At 38.9% G+C, this 19,494-nt stretch overlaps 2 protein-coding genes across 5 annotated transcripts in view; one reads left to right on the top strand and one right to left on the bottom strand.

Annotated features, from left to right (window-relative positions):
- Nucleotides 1-19,494, bottom strand: part of syn2b (synapsin IIb) — a 94,958-nt gene that overhangs the window by 16,384 nt on the left and 59,080 nt on the right. For both annotated transcript variants that reach the window (XM_030052633.1, XM_030052634.1), the window contains exons 2-5: nucleotides 17,075-17,132; nucleotides 15,387-15,478; nucleotides 12,356-12,512; nucleotides 11,898-11,987 (exon numbers count right to left, since the gene is read on the bottom strand). In XM_030052633.1, the coding sequence (XP_029908493.1) occupies nucleotides 11,898-11,987; nucleotides 12,356-12,512; nucleotides 15,387-15,478; nucleotides 17,075-17,132 (397 nt within the window). The remainder of the gene's footprint in view (nucleotides 1-11,897; nucleotides 11,988-12,355; nucleotides 12,513-15,386; nucleotides 15,479-17,074; nucleotides 17,133-19,494) is intronic.
- LOC115359935 (metalloproteinase inhibitor 4) lies at nucleotides 357-11,449 on the top strand. Of its 3 annotated transcripts, none has more exons than XM_030052639.1 (6): nucleotides 357-418; nucleotides 909-1,107; nucleotides 7,778-7,875; nucleotides 8,515-8,629; nucleotides 9,235-9,359; nucleotides 9,703-11,449. In XM_030052639.1, the coding sequence occupies exons 2-6, from the start codon at nucleotides 969-971 to the stop codon at nucleotides 9,898-9,900; spliced, it is 675 nt and encodes a 224-aa protein (XP_029908499.1). In that variant the 5' UTR covers nucleotides 357-418; nucleotides 909-968; the 3' UTR covers nucleotides 9,901-11,449. The 3 variants fall into 3 exon arrangements, with proteins under 3 accessions (XP_029908499.1, XP_029908497.1, XP_029908498.1); XM_030052637.1 differs by having other exon boundaries at nucleotides 403-418; nucleotides 803-1,107; XM_030052638.1 differs by having other exon boundaries at nucleotides 405-418; nucleotides 902-1,107.

Here is a 19,494-nt window from a genome sequence, read left to right as displayed (position 1 = left end):
TTTATGACTCAAAGGCTGCTTGTTTATTTCACCAATGATTACACAAGCTGTGTGTGAAAAGTGTTGTCACACAAATCTTGAACTGTGCAAAAATGCTCCTGAAATACTGATTTCAATATATTTCTTTGATAGAAACATATTTGTAATGTACACTTCACTAACTTCACCACCAATTATTTCTGTGACTCTTACTTTCTCGTATTTCTGTTAAAATCTTTGCCACAACAACTATGACACACAACAGCCTATGGGAGGAGAAGGAGGGAATCAAGGGAGGGTGGAAAGACAGGGAGGGCATGGTGATTTTTTTTTTTTTTTTGTCAAAGAGGCAGTCTCTAAATTGTTGAGTATATAAGAGGCTCCCTCTGTGCGACCCTCTCAGCATTCAAGACCAGAGTGTGAGGGGGATCCAACTATTGTGAGTATCTTTGTGTGTGTGTGTGTGTGTGTGTGTGTGTGTGTGTGTGTGTGTGTGTTCTACTGAGAGAGAGGGGGGAGAGAGAGAGAGAGAGAGAGGGCGAGGGCGAGAGATACACACAGAGAGAGAGAGAGATAGAGAGCAGGAGAAAGAGAGGGAAAGAGAGAGAGAGCGAGAGAGAGAGAGAAAGAGAGAGAGAGAGAGAGATAGAGAGAGAGAGAGAGAGAGAGAGAGAGAGAGAGAGAGAGAGAGAGAGAGAGAGAGAGAGAGAGAGAGAAGGAGCAGTGGCAGCAGCATCAGACTAAACTTGAAGTCAGCCAAGTTAGTTGGTCCAGCTTGTATTCAGATGTGTAATTAAACTTATGAGAACATTTCTATCCACAGCTGTCTTTCAGCTCAGCAGAGCTCATATTACTGCTTCAACTCTACTTCCCTCGCTTTTCCCCCTTGCTGACCGCTGGCCTGATTTGCTCTCTGGGGTAGTGAACAGGATCAGCAGAGGCTGCCAAGTGTTCGACGAGTGGTGGAGTGGTCAGAGGCAGCCGGAGTCATGGCCGTACCCCAGGTGCGGAGTGTGTGTTTGGGGCTCTGGGTGCTCCTTCTCCTCGGTGTGGGCATGGAGGGACTAGTGGAAGGATGTAGCTGCAACCCAGCGCACCCTCAGCAGCTCTTCTGTAGCGCTGAGATAGGTGAGTTACTGACGGGAAATGGTGGCTGAAGCCAGTGTAATTTCAGTTCAATGAATTTAAAATGTAAATTGTGCAAAAAGAGGACAGAAGCTACTCTGCTTAGTTGTGATAAACCATTCATTCTCAGTTCTTTGAAGACTTTTGCACTACATGAAAAAGGAGGAAAAGCTTACTTCTGAACTGTCTTAGCAAACTGATTGATTGATTGGCTTATTGGTCAGATTTGAAGCTGAAGAAAATACTATAAAGGATTCTGTTCCACAAAAGTGACCAATATCACCTATCTATAATGGAAGCAAACCTATTTTGCCAATGACTGAACCTGTAAAACATCAATAGGGCTTCACTGTTATTGTGCAAACTTTGAGGTTCATTTCTTACTATATCAGTTGTAATTAAGCAGCTGTATTCGTGGGCTATACCTGTAGTCACAGTCAATTTGTTCAGTATAATGGGGGGAAGAACTAGTTAAAACAAGCTTCTCCTCTCACCTTCCTCATCAACTGTAAGGCTAACACAGCTGATGCCTCCTTGTTTCATCTTCCTCAAACTACCCACTTCTTCTGTCCTTTCACAAATAACCCCAGAAGTGCTGCTCAGATAAATTTGGTTCAGCTCATTAAATTTAAAGTGAGCACTGTTAAAAAAAACAAAAAAACAAAAAAAACAAAAACAAAAACAAATGACTGTTTACATTTCTGGCACAGGCCTGCATGGGGATAGCTCATTTACGCCAATTATGCAGGTCACTGGGACTGATTTAATAAGTGAGCACAACAAGGCTGTTAAAAATAGAGTTTAAGACTGCAGATGATCTTTAACACAGAGCATTAGAAGATACGTTGTGACACGGCATAGAAAACAGGAGTTATAATATGTCATGCTACTCAAACCTTTGTTTCTTTGTTTATAGCAGTTATTAAGTGCAGCTGAATGATTTGCTTTTGGTTGTGTTTGCTATTTCAGGTCATTATGATCACTCATTCTTGTAGTTGTGGCTGGGCTTTTCTTTCTGTTTGACAACAAGATTAACATATTATCAGTCCAAGTAGTATGATATAGAAACAGAGTGGCCTGGTATCTGCTCTTTGGTAGTTACATAATGCATAAGACCTCTTGCTCTAAGTCAAATAAAAACAAACTGTAAAAAAAAAAAAAAAAAAAAAAAAAAGTTAGCATCAAGTGGCTCAGCCCACTTTCTCTTTATCTGTCTGTCTGTCTCTCTGCCTTGACACCCCCCACCATCCTATTCTCCCTCCACTAAGCCCAGGCCAAAACCAACACTCTGGACTGACTCTGAGCACTTGGCTCCAGACTGCGGATAGCTGGAGTTTGATGTGAAGAGCTGGATCTCTGTGTTTCTGTCAAAGGTTACACTCCAGCAGAGGAGAGAGAAAGAGAAAGTAGAGGAGAGGAGGATTTTCTTTTTTGGGGGGGGCCCTTGTGAATACTTCATATTTTGATTTCAAAGACATAGCTGCTTAGTTATCTTGCTTCAGAAATTGAGACAAAAATTAGATACAAAGGTCAAGAAGTACTCTAAAACTTTGTCTAAAAAATATAACCAAAGTATTAAATCTTTACAGAGACCTGTTTTCAGAACCTCTAAAATGCTAAATTAGATCTAGGTTATGGGAACACAATGACAGTATTTGGGGCACTGTTTTTAGGACAGAGTTGTACATATGCAGTGTGTTATTCATGAGTAAGATGGTGGTCATTTAAGCATAATTATCTTAGCTAATCGAAAAATATGCCAAAAATGGAGGCTCTATCACTTACAATAAATGCAAATATCTGTAATAACTAGGTGGGTCACACCCTAGTTAGGTGACACCCTTTGATACAATGATAAAAATGGAGTCAAACTGCATGATATTGAGTCAAGAGTTTCTTCATGTAAGATTTGTTTATTTACGATTGTATTTTGAACAAAGAAGTGTGGTGCAAAAAGCTTGAAAACTGGTGTTTGTGAGACCCCTGAAAGCAAAACCCAGTTACAAATATTTTGTGAATCCAAATGCAATTTGGGACAACATCTAAGTTTTCTGAGTATTTAAGTTAGTATTTATATATTTAAACAGTTTGCTTAGCACTCCTATGTAAAGTAAAACAAACAAACAAACAAACAAAAAAAGTGACTCAGACTAGCTATGAGAACCATGTAGACTCCGCCATTAAATTGTGTTCATATTCCATGCATTAGTCAGCTGTTCTCACTAAATCTGTTCCATGACAAGTTTGATTATTGTAGATGTAAAATGTTGACTCTTCTATTTGCGCTTACTGTAAAGTGCTTAACCCTAATGTGTAAAATCTAAATATAATCTCCAAATCTTTCTCCTCATTCTCTGATCTCCTAGTTGTTTTGTAAGCATAGTCTGATGGTGGCCTTCAGTTGACCTAACAGTGTTGTCACAGTTGATGAGCCCTTTGAATGAAGCTGTACCTCTTAGTAATATGTACCCTGTCTGGACAACACTGGGACATTTCTCTAGCCATGTTCGTGTGTTTGAGTTTGTGTGTGTGTGTGTGTGTGTGTGTGTGCAAGTGTATGCGCACGCACATTTGGAGGCCTTTGTGTTGGACGGTGTCCAAGCCGTGCCAAGACTAAACCTACTCCAACTCTCTCTTGCTCTCCCTCCCCACTTCATTTCCATGTCTATAGGCTTGGTCTAACGGTCTGCATACTAACAATATCAGTGTGAAAGCCCACTGACAGTCTAGCTTTGTGAGCATGACAAGGGTGCCGATTCATCTAGGAGAGTGGAAGTTACTTACTACATCAGTTCTCATGGTACAAGTTTGCAATATTTCTCTTTGGATATGGAGCTATTAGGGAAGGGCACAGCCATTTTCACGCTGCAGGTGTGAGACTGTCCTTATTCCTGTTCACAACACAGCTGCAGCAATTGAATTAAGTGGGTATCCTTGCCAGCACAGTTCAAAGATGTGGGGGGGTGTGGTGTGTGTGTTGAGGGGGAAGGAGGGGTGTGGGACAAGATTTCAGAGTATTTGGGCCAAAAGAATCATGTTAGACACAGGAAGAGAGCTTGGAAATAAAGGAGTTTCATTTTGTGATTCAATTTCTCCACATAATCTGTAGTAGAACTAAAACAAATGTCACCAAAAAGGACTTTTACTACTGTGTCTGAAAGGCAGCCCTACCAGCATTTCTCAGTTTTTATCAAGGGTGAGGCAGACAGTTACTGAGGATAAAAGGTTAGAAACCACTGTTCTAAAGAACAGTGACAATGCTATCCTTGTCTAATTGGCTAGCTAACCCATTTTGTTCCATCTTACACTGATATGGCCTATGCTCAAACTGACAACTGTTTGATCCTTACTTAGAACATTGTTATGCCTTGGTGTATCACTTACCATTAATAGGCTACATAGACCAATTATTCTGCTCAGAAGGGAAAGATTAAAGTGGGGCATCTAATTTGCCAACACACTTCATCTACTTTGAGAAATGCTTCTTCTTGCAGATAATGAAACAAATGCATTAAACAAAGCATAATACTCTGATAAACTGATGCAGTGGTGCAGTGTCTTTTTGTGTTGTTGAGCATACCAGTTCTTTTCAATCGTTTCTGATCGGTATGGAATTGGGTTGTATCATTGTGTCACCTTTCTAGTCTGTATAAGTCTGAAATGAATGGTTGCAATAAATGGAGATTAACACACGTATCCCAGACTAGACTGTCCAACGGTCTCAGCCATGAAAGGAATTGCTTCTAATCCATAATAGCATAAATGTATCCATTATTATTTCACAATTACTTGAACTTATTTTTAGTTTGCAACTTGTGTGCCTTTGTGTGAATAGGCAGGTGCTTGTGAAGGCAGATTAAGTGCCTTACAAGGGATTACACAGCAGCTACACGCATAGCCCATTGTTTACTTAATCTCTATGTGATATCATAAAAACAAAGGCAGAAAAATTTTGATTTAAAGTCATGTTGGAGAGAAGATTGAGTAATTTAATTAAATCAGCACTTATAGCTGTGCCTCGCTGCTTCTGTCCAGCTTATTCTTGGTAAGAACTCCAAGAGTAGTTTTACTCCATTCCTAGTTTCATTACAAAGCTGACGTCTTTAAAAACTGATCAACTGAAGTGTAATATTTATAGATGTATGGCCATGCTGTCCTTGAGCCTAAGGCTGTGAATCACATAGTGTATGAATGAGGCACATCAAAGTTTAACACTGACCAGATTAAAGGGCTGTGCACTGTGGTGATATTCCCTGTAAAGAGAAATGTCCTTGGAGCAGCTGTGTAGGTAGGGGCAATGCAAGAGTGGTTGCTCCGTATCATTACTTTACTCAACTTCACATTAATTTTCTCTGCTTGCCTCTACGACTGTATATGTGTGTGGGCATCTGTCTGTCTGCATACTTTTCTATCTCCCTGTGTATTTGCAAAAAAACATAAAAAAACATTTTTTTCTTGAACCAATTTTACTGAACACTGAACTGCTCCTTCTCTTACCAGTGCACAAAGCATTGCATGGTTATGTGATGAGAGCAGCAAAAACAAGGGAATGGTTTGCTTAGCTGTGTCTGGGGGTGAAGGTTGGGGGGGGTGGGGGGGTGCTGGGTCACACTTTCTCTCTCATGGTTTTACAAAAGTCATTTCCCTCCAGTCATGCCTCTCTTTCTCTGTCTTACTCTGGTGCATCCAAAAGAAACTGTTCTCCATTTTTCATAGAGAACAATGTGATAGGAATGACAATTAGGTAGTAATATTTTTTATAAGCAACTTATTGATCAAGTAACAGTCAGTATTTTTTATAGTATTTTAAGTATATTGGTTCTAACCAGGGTCAACTTCAACACAGCTGACAACATAATGAATCAGTTATTTGGAGCTTGATTTCCTACTGACTAGAGCATTCTCTTTCAAGCAATGATGGCTTTTGTTTGATGTTTCTCACCATGTGGCTCCCCCAGATGAGGCATTATCGTCCATTGCAGTGCTATTACTTTTCAGTTGATTTATTTGTTACTGCGGATATTGACCATGTTCATAGGCACAGGGCTCATGTTGGACCAGGGAGAAACCTATAGTGCTAAAAGTGCTTAAGTTACTATTCTATACATTTCTCTGCAGAGCTTTGTGGCATAAATCCGCCTCTAATATTTAGATTTGATTTGGTAAGAGAGTCAGGCGACCTATTTTGGTCAAAGAGAGTGAAATGTAAGTTATTATATCATATACACTTTGTGGGAAAGTTTAAACTTAAACCAAGTTAAATGAAGGTCATTTATTTATGTAGCCCTTCATCACCACAATGCCTCAAAGGACTTTACAAAAAATGAGCCAACCTCAATCTAACTAACCAACAATCAATCATGGAGCAGAATGCAATAGCAAAAGAACATACAATGAAGCAAAACAAAACACAAAACACAATAATACAGAATACTGAAAGGGCATAACACGCCTACTTATCACACATAGCTATGCCTAACCTAGCCAGAACAACCAGCCTTAGACCCTACAGATGCATCCATGGAAAAATTCCAATGAAAACCTAGAATAAACAAAAGAAGACACTTTGGGCACACAGTTAGTACCGGGACAAAACTGTAAAATGGACAGAAACTCGGACAATAACAATGATAAGACAATAAGAGATGGAGAGACAGAAAAAAACGTAAATTGACAGATATATGGGAACATGGCTTGCACCAGTGCCCAATGAAACTAGGGCAGCACTTGCATCCACTGCAAGGTAAACTTAAATGGATTTACAATACCATGAGAGACCTCACTTGGACTTAATGTCTAACCCTGGTGGTGGCTTTGCCATGCTGTGCTTACTGAGACATGAAATGGCTGACAGTGGAATATCTGCTTTGAAGTTTGATCAGTCGTGTGGCTGTCTGAAGCCACATTTTTCATGGGTTTGAAACTCATGCTGGACGGAAACAGTCATTCTTGGAGAAATGACAGGTGTAATGTATATGTTTGATTTAGCAAACAAGATATGGCACTGTGGTCTGGGTGAGTAAAACCCCTTATATTACTGCAACAATATTCTGAGTATACCGCAGGTCCCTGATTGTGGGGTTCTCACTTTGTTTTTTGAGAACCACTGAGCAATTACCCAGCTGTTATAAATAAAAAAAACTGGTTCTGTTTAAGTGCATAATGCAATATGGAGTCATTTTTGTCACGGACATGGGGTTGGCCTCACTATTTGAGTGAGTGAGCATGGTGTGTCAGTGTGTGTAGCTGCTTAATGGGAATGTGCAGACCGCCAGCTACTTGTTATTCCATGTGGGTTTTGATTTCTCTCCCAGAGGAGAGGAGGGACACATCCTGTATCACTGCTGAGAGAGATTGCTAGACTGTCTATGGAGGGAGAAAGACAAGGGGAGAAGACCAGAGAGATGGTAGGAAAGGAAGGAAGAGGGACAGGAAGGCATTCTATCTATCTATCTATCTATCTATCTATCTATCTACACTTGAATTCACACCCCCGCCATGTTCCAGACAGCGCGCTGAGAGATAGAAAGGATGAGAAAGCTGCCAACGTAATGACCCTAAACATGCATAATCTAAAATGTTTTGTATTGCCACTGTCATGTAAATCACAGCTGTAGCTTGGTGCCTCTATTCTTTTGGCATTTCAATTAATCTAAATCTTCTTTTCTTACAGTGATAAGGGCAAAGATCTCTGGGGAGAAAATTGTGTCTCCTAGCAACAGCTCCTCACCTTACATGAAGATGATCCAGTATGAAATAAAAATGATCAAGGTGAGATCTCTGGACCAGAACTGAGCTTGCCTGGGTAAAACTGTAAAGTATCCTTCACCTATCCTTCACAAGTATAATGGAAGAAATATGAGACAATGTAATATGATGATAATTGGAATTTTGAGGCTCTCTGCCACATTATCATAAAAACAAATCCTACAGTATGCTTTTCTAAATTCACTAAACAACACAATTAACATAACTCCACCAGGGCAAAACCATATTTTTTTTAAATTCAGCACATTGACTGGTGGAAAAGCCATTTAGTTTTAGTGAATAATAACAATATCAGCTACAAGCATACCATGTCTAGTCTCCAGGATGCTATATTAATGTGTATGTGTTGACCTGCTGCTACAAGGTCAGTCTTGTCGATATGCCTTCTCTTACAGTTGATATTATGTTCACATAGGACTCTACAGTTTAATGCAATTTTCTATTTTCTATTCTGTGCTCTCAGGGCCTTTATAGTTAGGGAGGAAAAAAAAACTTCACAAGTTCCTCTCAGTAGAGATAGACATTATAAAAAGCATATAAACACAGGACAATCTTACATCTTACCTAAAACAAAACCATAAAGTGGAGTTAATGCTCCACCTCTTGTGCATGTACTAAAAACCTCTATGTCTCTGTGTCTAGATGTTCAAAGGTTTTGAAAAGGCCAAGGATATCCAGTATGTCTACACGCCAGTCTTCTCCTCACTGTGTGGAGTCAAACTTGACTCGAACAATAAGGCAGGATACTTACTATCAGGTACAGTGTGTACTGATAAATTACTGTGTGAATCACTGTACTTAAATAGCAGCAGTTTCTAGTGTCCAATAAAAAGCAGTTTACTTACTGCCAAGTAGGTACAGTGGTGGTGTTTTCAGCAGGAATGTACAACAGCGTCCTGCATCTGTCTGTATGATTTTCTAGTTGGACATTGTTCTTAAGGACAAGCAGAAATGCAACAAGCATGCAAAGCAATGCAGATGTAATGGTCATTGTGATATCAGTTGAATTGTCACTAGTATGGTACAAAATACCAGATTACTTATGGTTATTTCAACTACAGCAAGAAAATGTTTCTTAAAACAACACTCTCAGACGAAATGCATTATGTATTCTATTGAAACTGAGCGCCATTACAAGTTCTTCATGATATGATGGATTGATGAGTGCCATAGATATAATCAGCTGCCTGCTGGAAAAGTTTTCAATTTCCCAACAGTGTTTACCAAACTCATTTCAGTAGAAGCACTTACACAGTTAAAAATAGCAATATAAATGCAAACCATTACAGCTGGCAAGTATGATGTTTATACTTTGCAAACTGCAATGCGTGTTAATTTGTTACTGGCATTGTCACTAAACAGGAAGTATGTGGAGTGATGGGAGGATTTCGATTGGACAATGTGACCTAGTAGAGCCATGGGACAACTTATCAATGTCACAGAAGAAGAATCTCAACTACAGATACCAGATGGGCTGTGAATGCAGAGTGAGTGATCATCTTTCATTCTCTGTTCTTCCCACAATCTTTATCAATCCATCTCTGTCCTCTAAGCTGACATTTCAGCTGAACACACAGCAAGGGAGCAGTTAATAAAAAAAAAAAAAAAAAGCTTGAAGGTCTCAAACATCACTCTGTCTTCTCTGTTTGCATCCATCCATCTATACATTTATTCATCCATCCATGCATGTTCTCACTGGTTAAACTTTCGCCATAACACCCTTTCACCATAACTGTCCAGTTTATAATGAAATGTGACTATAAAATTCAGGAACAAATATCAAATAAGTGAAAGAGTGAAGGAGTCAATCAATCTCTCTTCTCCCCTCAGATCAACACCTGCTACACAGTGCCGTGTGCCTCTACAGGAGATAATGAGTGCCTGTGGACGGACTGGCTGCTGGATAACAGCCTAAATGGGGAGCAGGCTCGGCAATATGCCTGCGTCCGCCGCTCTGACAGAACCTGTAGCTGGTACCGGGGTGGGCCGCCCCCTGAGAAAGACTTCCTGGACATGACCGACCCCTGACCTGTAATCTTGACCCCCATCTCTCTCCACTGACCCATATAACGCCAGGCTCACTTTAGAAAATGTTTCTCCACTGCTTTGGCTTACATAGCTCAAAATTTGGCTGCCAGTGCTAATATTATGTAAAGTAGTAATTGATTTCATTGAAAACATGACAGATCCTTCATGCATGGGTGCATAATTTCAGTGCTGAGCTTTTGTTAGCAGTTCATTTGGTTGATTGCCACAGCATCGCTATTTTTTTTTTTTTTTTTTGATAAAATGCAGGGGATTAAAAGACTCCTCCAACTCCCGCTGTCATACATTCCACCTCCCTTACTCTCTTCCTCTCTTCCAAATACAAAATATAAATAGCAGCTGACCAGCCACTGCAAATTATTGGCTTCAGGTGTGAATTGTCCATAACCCCTGAGGGCCTGACACTAGATGAATAACCTACCAAGTTTGAGGCATTATCATAAGGGACTGAGGCAGTTTGTTCTGTAAAAAATATTACTGACACCCAATTTCCATAACCCATGTCACAAGCTTGTACTGCACAGAATACTCAACAAGCACCAATCTTCTCCAAGCTAAAGTCAAGTTTTGCAGACACAGTGCAGATGCACAGCCTCTGCCACCCACTGGTATTTTTCTTCTTTTGTTTTAAACCATCCCATGCAATTAAAAATGTACTGTAGATATTTTATTATAAATGCAATGGAACACCATACATTCTCCATTTTTAATAAACAATTTTGACAAAATTCAACACAAGAATTATATATACGACGAATTCTTGTGTGAAATTTCTCTTGTTATGAGAATGTAAATATTGTATTTGAATGGGAATTAACATTTCAAGCTAACTGCATTTTGTCTTAGTGAAGAGGTTCTTATCTTGGTTTTGTGGTTTTGTTTGCTCAGTTTCCTTGTTTGAACTCTGTACTACTTCCTGTGCCAAAAATCTAATCCTGCGCTTTAACAACAGCATTGCCACCTGTAGAGGCCGCCTCTCATTTGAGGACATTATATAACAGGACAAGGTTCAATTCACTTATTTTTCCTTGAATTTGTCAACATTCAAATATAGAACATATGTAAACTCTGGCATGTGAGATTATCTAAATACCAGAGGAATAATTGAGAATACTTAGTCAGTTATCTTTAGTGTTTTTATGGGAATTTTTAACACATTGAATCAAATGTGAATTGATCCCTGTCTTGTTACTGAGGCACTTTACTGAAGTCATACAGTTTAAAATGCATTCTGACCTGCTGTGTTCACTCATGAGCCACCATGGGAGGATCATTTTAGCGCCCCACACAACAATCAAATAGTCTCATATTAATCCTTAGGAAGTGTAGGACAAGTATTATGAAACATCCTAAATTCCATTCTGAAATGTGTTGATAATCCAAACTAATTAATTTCATGGTTGATATGATCACAATGCATCATTAACTGTATGGCTTCAGTTAATTGTTATCAAGTATTTCTTGTTTGTTTTATATTGAATGGACTGTTTGGGTTTGTATTTATGTCTGTTTCTGTCAATAGAGTTTTCTATTTCAATGTACCAAAAAAGATTGTATATAAAACATCTCAACAGAATACTGTGTCACTTTTTCATATTTTTTCTGCCTTTTGAGCAAAATGAAAGTGATGATAACTCTTTCTTGAGCTGAAGACTGAAGACCATATTTGACCTTAAAAATTAAAAGTTATTCCTTTCAGAGAACTGGTCATTAATGTGATGGGAAGTGTGAAAAATTAGTGGAAACATAATAAAACCTGTGGTCATAACCTGGGGTATAATTCAAAATTATGCTTTTTAAATTAAATATGAATTCTTTATGTACCAGAGATATCCTACAGAAACATAAATTACATTAAAACAGTTGAATATGCATAATTAAGATTATTTGAAAAAACAAATTACAGACATCAGTGATCACATTTTTACACTTTTGAGATACACTGGTACCATGCAGGAATGTGGCTAAACATTTCTCACCATGTCTTTATAGTTGGGGTAGAAGGTCTGGTCAATAAGAGGGAACTTATCTGAACCGAGCCTCTTCTGGTTATTGATCAGCTGGGCAAACTGGAAAAGAGAGAGAGGGAGAGAGAGAGAGAGAGAGAGAGAGAGAGAGAGAGAGAGAGAGAGAGAGAGAGATATGAATTTGGTGAAGTATTACACATTCCTGATAAAACATGATTAATTAGTGCATGTATGAAAATTCATATATTATTACTTCTTCACTGTCATAATATTCATTATTACAGTCCTCTTCTACTGTTTTTTGACCAATGGCAGGGCGTGACATGAAAATGTACAATGAAGAAACTGACATCTACAGCTACTTGCTATGTTACATAATACTTCCCACATCTTTTCAATGTAGGATGTGTTTAATAAAATGTTGTAATCGTGATCACAATTGTGGATTAGTCCTGCTTAAAACTGCTTACCGCCCAGGGTTTGTCGCTGAGGTTGTAGATGGACTCCAGTGAGTTGATGGAGGGGACACCTGCATACTGCAGACCAATGATCATGTTCCTGAAGTCTTCGTTCTGGGCCATGCTGAAGGCGTGCTGGCGCACCAACACAAAGTCAGGCTTGAATGACCTGGTATGGCAGCAAAATGGGAAATAAAGAGGGGTAAGGGTGAACTCATTGGGTGAAAAAAAATCTCATTTTTATCCTTCTGTGGCATTAATATTTCCATGGCTTCTTTGCAGGAATGATCAGATTTAATATGCTATTTTTAATTTTTATTTGTTTTCCTACATAGCTATTCCATGCTGTTTACCTGGTTGCACAGCCAAGAGTCAAACAATGGAACAATAATTTAAAATCATATCTTTTGTGGCTAGCTAAGTCCAGGCTTAGTTGCTTAGTGTCAGGCTAAGGGGTCAAGGCCTGGCTATACTTCCAGTTTTTATCAAAGGAGACATCTTTGGATGGTAGCTGTCACTGACTTGCATATCTGAGTGGGAGAGGGTGAGAGGATGGCATTTAAGAAAGGTCACTGGACAGATTAAGAAGTCAGGCTTATTTCCTAATGTTGCATTGAAAAACAAACACAAAAACAAAAACAAAAACAAAAATTAGATAACAGAGTCTCGTGTAAGAATGAAAAATGGATCTCCTAAGGTTTGTTATTAAGAACTCAATCTGGATTGCTTTGTACAGGAAGATCTTTTTTGTCTGAGCAACTAAATGCATACTGGCCCTTGGTGAAAGGAAGCCTCAAGCAGGCAACTTGTTTTTTTGTTTGTTTGTTTGTTTTATTTACAAAGACACCCCTCTATCTTAATCATATGACTTGTAAAACCAAATTATTTTACAACCTTCCCTGTGACAGTAAAAACTGGGCAAATTGGTGTATGTATTATCTAGATCTCTCTCAGGATTCATTGTTGGGCCTTGTAATCTTCCTCAGAGGAAGATTACAATGGGTTGGTACATGATTTTAGAGAATGGTTTCCAGTGCTATTGAATGTTGCATGGCAGTACGGAACAGTTACTTGAAAATATGTTTCCAAATCAGTCTGGGTTGTGTGATTTTTTATGTGTGGGCTCCCTGTGAAAAAGATTGAAAACCACAGTGCTAGCTCTAAGGGTGAGGAGCAAGATGTGATTAGTGGGTTATAGGGAAAAACAATATTCTCAGTTCAGTGAAACAGTGATGGTGATAGGGTGTGACTCCTGTTGGTTTTCCTTTTGTCTCTGTATGTGTGTGTGTGTGTGTGAGCAAGAGGGAGAGAATGTGAGGAAAGGCAGGGAGACAGAGAGAGACACAGAGAGGAGAGGTGTGAGAAAAGAGAAAGAGAGAAGAAATACAGAGTGTAAGAGAGAGAGCTGGACGAGAGTGAGAGAAGAGAGTAAACTCTGGCACAGTCTGACTACCACCAACTCTTCATGCTTTGAGAATACTAATCAGACGCTTCAAGAAACTGAAAGACAAGGGTGCAGGGGGGCACAACAATTAATGTGTATGTTCATGCATGTTTTGCATGTGTGCATGCATGTGGGCATAGACACACATTTGTGTAATTTGCTAATGTACTGCAAAACTGCAATATTCTCTCTTTACTGGCACAAAATGGTAAAGATCAAACTAGACATGACCTTCAATTTAACACACTGAATCATCACTTGAGAAATACTGTGCAAAAGCGTTACCAGTGATGCCAGGGCCATTCAAACTTGTTTTTGAACTGTGTACTTCACTGTGTTTTTTTATGTACTTTGTATTTCAAATCTTTGTCCAATGAGTCTCATGAGTGCAATTCAATGTTTTTTTTTCTTCTTTCTTTTAGAAACACCTACAATGGGAGAGCCTCCTATAATGGACAGGGAATTCAGATAAAATGATCCAATCCAATTTGCTTTGTGAGAAACACAACCCAAGTAAAAGCACATCTACAGCACCTGGTACAGAATTTTACATTGCTTTCCTGTTAGGAGCTTGCTGTGTTTATGTACCAAGTGTCTGGTTGAGCATACGGTATTTAACCATGCATGTATTAAAGAGATTAGCAAATGTTCAAAGAGTAAGCCAAAATGGCTAAATTCCATCTGCAGTCACATAACATCTTCATCAGCTTACACTGTATGTATGTAATAGCTAATTTAACCCTGCTGTGCATTGCTGCTCCCATTTCCATGCAGTGTAATGATGATGTTGTTGTGCTGGTTCACAGCCACTGACAACGAGCCACTCCAGTGACACATTCTCCAGCAGAGTAATGCTACTGTTGCCGTGCAGAAGAGGACAGGTGAGGATGGAATCAACAGTGAATCATTGTTTCTATTCATATGATTCAGAAAAACAACCCAGTACCTTGGGCTAGGGTCACTGTTGACTGTATGTTTGTGTGCATGCGTGTGTATGTGAGAACATGTGTGGCCCAACCCCTCATAAACCATAATTACAGGGTAGACATGGTGCTATTCAGACAACGTCTGCCCTCTTCATTTCCTGTTGGTTTTGCTGGTTAGTGAACACTGGGATTTACAGTGTTGCTTAATCACTGACAGAGTCTTCAGCTACGACACTGGTTGATGTCTGCTTGGTTTGTGGTGTGTGTGTATATTCATATGTGACTGTATTCGTGTATGCTTGAGAAAGTACTGTGTGTGTGTGTGTGTGTGTGTGTGTGTGTGTGTCTTTGTGCACATCTGCCTGCCTGCTTGTGGGTAATGGTTGTGGTTACATATCTCTGCACTTTTTCCATTGATCAGAGTCTGTAGTAAACAAGTCCATACATCATTTCCTGGAGCTTTCGGAGGTTATAGTGTCTGGTCCCACAGAACAGTGGTCATTGCTGCTGCTACAGTCAGTTAATTTACCTCTGAGAGTATATAAAAATCAACACCATGCCAATGCTTATCTAAGTCAAAACCCATCAGAGTTCAATAGGTGGGCCCTGAACACTCAAGAGTGTGGCTGTGCATGTGGACAAGCCACTCATAAGCAGACCTTCTTTTACTGACCTGACCACTTTGGTCCCGCTCCTAATGACCTGCATATCAACGTTGCAGGTCCCATTGGAGTGAGAGACAAGGTTGATCTCTGAGAACTCAGCCTAGAGAGAGGGAGAGAGCAACTGATTATCAGCCACTTGTATCAGTCACACTTACTAAGTGCTATCATACATTTTGAATAAACAGGGAGCTCATTATAGAAGAACTGTTAGCAAGTTCAAAGTATTTGGACTGAGGTAAGTGGAGGAGATGAGAGGAAACAATATCACAGTATATACCTTGCAGGATTCTGTTTTCATGTAAAAGTGTAGTCTCATTTGCAATAAAATAAATACAGATTCAGATTATCCTGGATATTATACACTCCAATAAAACAGCTGGGTTATACTAAATCTACCAGAATACTGAGGCATGTATAGTCCTTATCCCATGTACTGTACATGGTTAGCTGCGATGTGCGCCTTTGTTTCTGACACTTTCTTGTTCTTGTATTTCCTTGTTTTGGTGTCTTTTGTTTTTCTTGACTACTTTGTTTTAGAAACGTATATGGCTATAACATTTATTTTCAATGGTAATACTTTTAATATCCTGTTATTAAGTATGAGTTATTGCCCAGGATATTGTGTATATAAAAACATACTTTGGTGTGGCTAGTGCAGTTTTTCTGTGATTCATAACTGCCTGTCTCTATGGTGAGACTTGAGGTCAACATCCATTAGGTGTAAAACTATTAGTGAAACTCCAGGGAATTAATCATTTCACATTTAGTCAGCAGATATTACAAAATAATGTTGTGATTTACTAGTCAGATGATTCATCTGAGCTTCATTGGTCATCTCAATAAACTTTATTTTCAACTTTATTTGCTCATACATAGAACCATAAAAACATCAAAAGGTTATATGGTATGCGGCTGTATATTTTGACCATTATGTAAACTTTATGCACAGTGTCCCTGCATTATACAGATGCAGCATATTGAAGTTCTGCTGATTAAACTTGTGCAATATTGTTTGTTTTTTTAAAAAAATGGCAAGTCATTTCAAATTAGCCAGCAGAAGTGTATGTTTTGAAGATGACAAACAGAAACAGTTTAGAGAATGACTTGGCAGTTTCACTGAGACAGACAGGGTTGCAACACGAGAGTGTCATAAATTCATCCCTGAGACACAGTGATTGTGATATCTACAGTATCATCTCTTCCCTCTAGTTCTCTGATCATGAGACTGTTTGTTCCAGGATCTGAATGCTATGAAAATAATGTCGTGGAACACATCACTCCATGATCTAAGCAGTGCTACATATAAATGAAAGACAAACTGTTCATTTAACTCTCACCCTAACCATAAGGTGAAAATTTGGCCTCAATTTTGGCATACAATGCTCTTGCACCCAATCATTTTTTTGTAACTGTAGTCAACTGGACCTTCATTCCTTTGCAAAGTACTAGTTTAAGTACTAGTTTTACTTCTGGGTTCTGACTTACTTTTTAGTAACTGGTAACCTAGTAAGCAATAGGCAACTAGTGTTTATTAGTAACCAAGGATAGACTGTTTATTGAAAACTTATTAGTTCACTAATGTCTCTGCTTCTCAGTAACAGTGTGTGAATAGGGTGTCAATTCAATTTCAGATCCTTTTCAAACATTTATTAAAGGTTCTGCAACATTATGGTCAACTCTACAATAAATGTTATACCTGCTCCACTCTGATGTCGTAATCACCAAGGATCTTCTTACCCCGAAATACTTTGGCCCTGGAAGGAGAAGAGAAGAGAAGAGAAGAGAAGAGAAGAGAAGAGAGAAAAAATATGGTCAGGAGTCACTCAGATCTTTGTGATGATCAAGAACATGGTTGAGGCTTTTTCCTGTTAAAACCTTGTTTTTTAGGAACATCAGTTCTCTCTTGTATTATTGTTTACCACCCACCCATCCATTCATATACATATATACATTCTTTATCTCTTTTTCTAACCCTAACCACTTGTTGGGACACTGCAAAGTTGCCCTGAGATCAGTGTTTAAGGTTAACTTCACTCTAAACTCTAGAAGACATGGCTGTTCCCAGGTTGTTATCGCTCCAGATTTTGTGCTTACAGATACTAGATCTACAGTTCAGAGAGTCCTGATGGTTAAAGCCAAAGCTGTGTATTACCCATCTCAGTTTCAGGTCCTCATTAGTGCATCCAAAGCTGTTTCTAGTGTATGCTGCCCTCTACTGGACATTTCAGTCACAGTGGAGGGCATTAGGGAAAGAAAATGGATGCCGCTTGAGTACCTTTTAATGGCCAAACTGTCTATGCATTTTGATGAGCTATTCAACAGCTTAGGATGTTAAGCTGCCGATTAGTGTGGTCATACCACACTGTTGTGTTAATGCATGGAAATGCTGAATTTCCATTAAGGCTGTAATTTCCAAATACAAATGGTGTAGTTTCCAATTTCCAAAATACAGCTGCAAGCGGAAATTTGGGGGATCCAAGCACCATCAGCACAAGCTGACAATGACTTAAAGGACAAGAATCAGAAATCTGGTCTCATTTGTTTGGATGAAAGGACAAATGGACATATACCAAAACATGAAAAAATTGTGTTAAAATTTATTAGGCCATTGTCTGTTTTAATAAAGTTAGATGCCAACATTGCTGTCTAATAATTGATGTCAGAATAGGCCACTGATCCAAATCTGAACTCAGGCTAGTTTGAAAAATGGATTAGGTGAAATTTAGTCCATTACCCTTGTGGCCCAGAGACATCTAACAATCCCACTGAACTTATGCTGCTGTACTTGAACTGCTTGGGAGTCATCCCATGTTCTCCTCAGCACCGAGATATCCATTATCTAAAAAATTAGTGTGTCACTTCAGTTAGCACATTGATGAAGGCAGTCCAATGATGAAGTCATAGGAGGCCACTGATCAAAATAGGATGTCATATCTGAAGCTTTTTGAAAATGGGACTTGATGAGGTTTGAACCACAACCCTTGGGGTTCAGAGACAGCTGACTAACCCATCAAGCCAATGTTGCCTCTGTCAGACTTTATTAAAGTTTGATTCAACAAAATGACGTGGACCAAGCTGGGGCATTACTGTCAGGTGGTATATGATGGCCAGGTTAATAATACAATGGAAGTGATTGAGGCTCCAAATACCTCAATGGATTTTATAAGTCAAAAACCACTCATCAGAATAAGCACATGTGGTTTATCACTATGGTATTCAAGAATGTTTTCAAACTGGAATGGAGCTGGAACTGGAAAGTATTTTCCAGTGACTAGGATAGGCATACAACAGCTGTCAATGGCAATTGGGTTGCTGCGACACCCCCTATTGGCCAAATGCCATCAAGTCTGGCATGCAGCCCAGCAGTTTAAGCTTCAAATGTTGACAATAATTCAAATGTTAGTGATAAATTTCAGAGAAAAAAAAATCAAACATGGTTGTACCGATTGTTCAGGTGTACTGTCAAATAGTTTGGTGAAGTTTGATTTGATTGATTTGCAAAACAGAAAATGTTGTGCATACAGTACAAATAACAGTATGTGTTGAGTAGAACTGCGGACTCACCGTCTGATCTTAACAACATTTGTAAAATGTGATATTGAGAGACTAAAAAATTGGTCAAATATTGCTGCAAGTGGAAATTGAGGTATCCACGGTTGTACCGATTGATGAATTGGACCAAGAACATGTGAAAATATTTCACACTCATTCTGAGATATAAACATTTTATAGCACCACCTCTAGTTAGAACTGGAAGTGGACATTAGCTAATACTATACTTAAGAAAATGTGTTTTGAGTTTTGCATTTATCTGACAAATGAGTGATAAGTCACGTCAGTTTTTTCACATAAACTTTGCAAACCATTTGTAGGTGAATGGTATAGAATATCAACAACAAAAGTAACTGCCACAATCAGGAAGGTTACCATAATACATTAGACAAATTTGGTGTCACTTGGGCAAAATTTCTAGAAAAAGCAAAAAATCTATTTTGGACAAAATGTAAAACTGTTGTTGCTACCACTCATTTTTCAAAAGATACGGGCCAAAATGTAAATATGTTGTTATAGCACCACCATATGGCAAGCTGGTATAATTTTTATTGCCCGATTAGT

This window comes from Myripristis murdjan, chromosome 5 (genome assembly GCF_902150065.1).
Source record: "Myripristis murdjan chromosome 5, fMyrMur1.1, whole genome shotgun sequence".
Taxonomy (NCBI): domain Eukaryota; kingdom Metazoa; phylum Chordata; class Actinopteri; order Holocentriformes; family Holocentridae; genus Myripristis; species Myripristis murdjan.
This window is presented reverse-complemented; position numbering and strand designations above follow the sequence as displayed.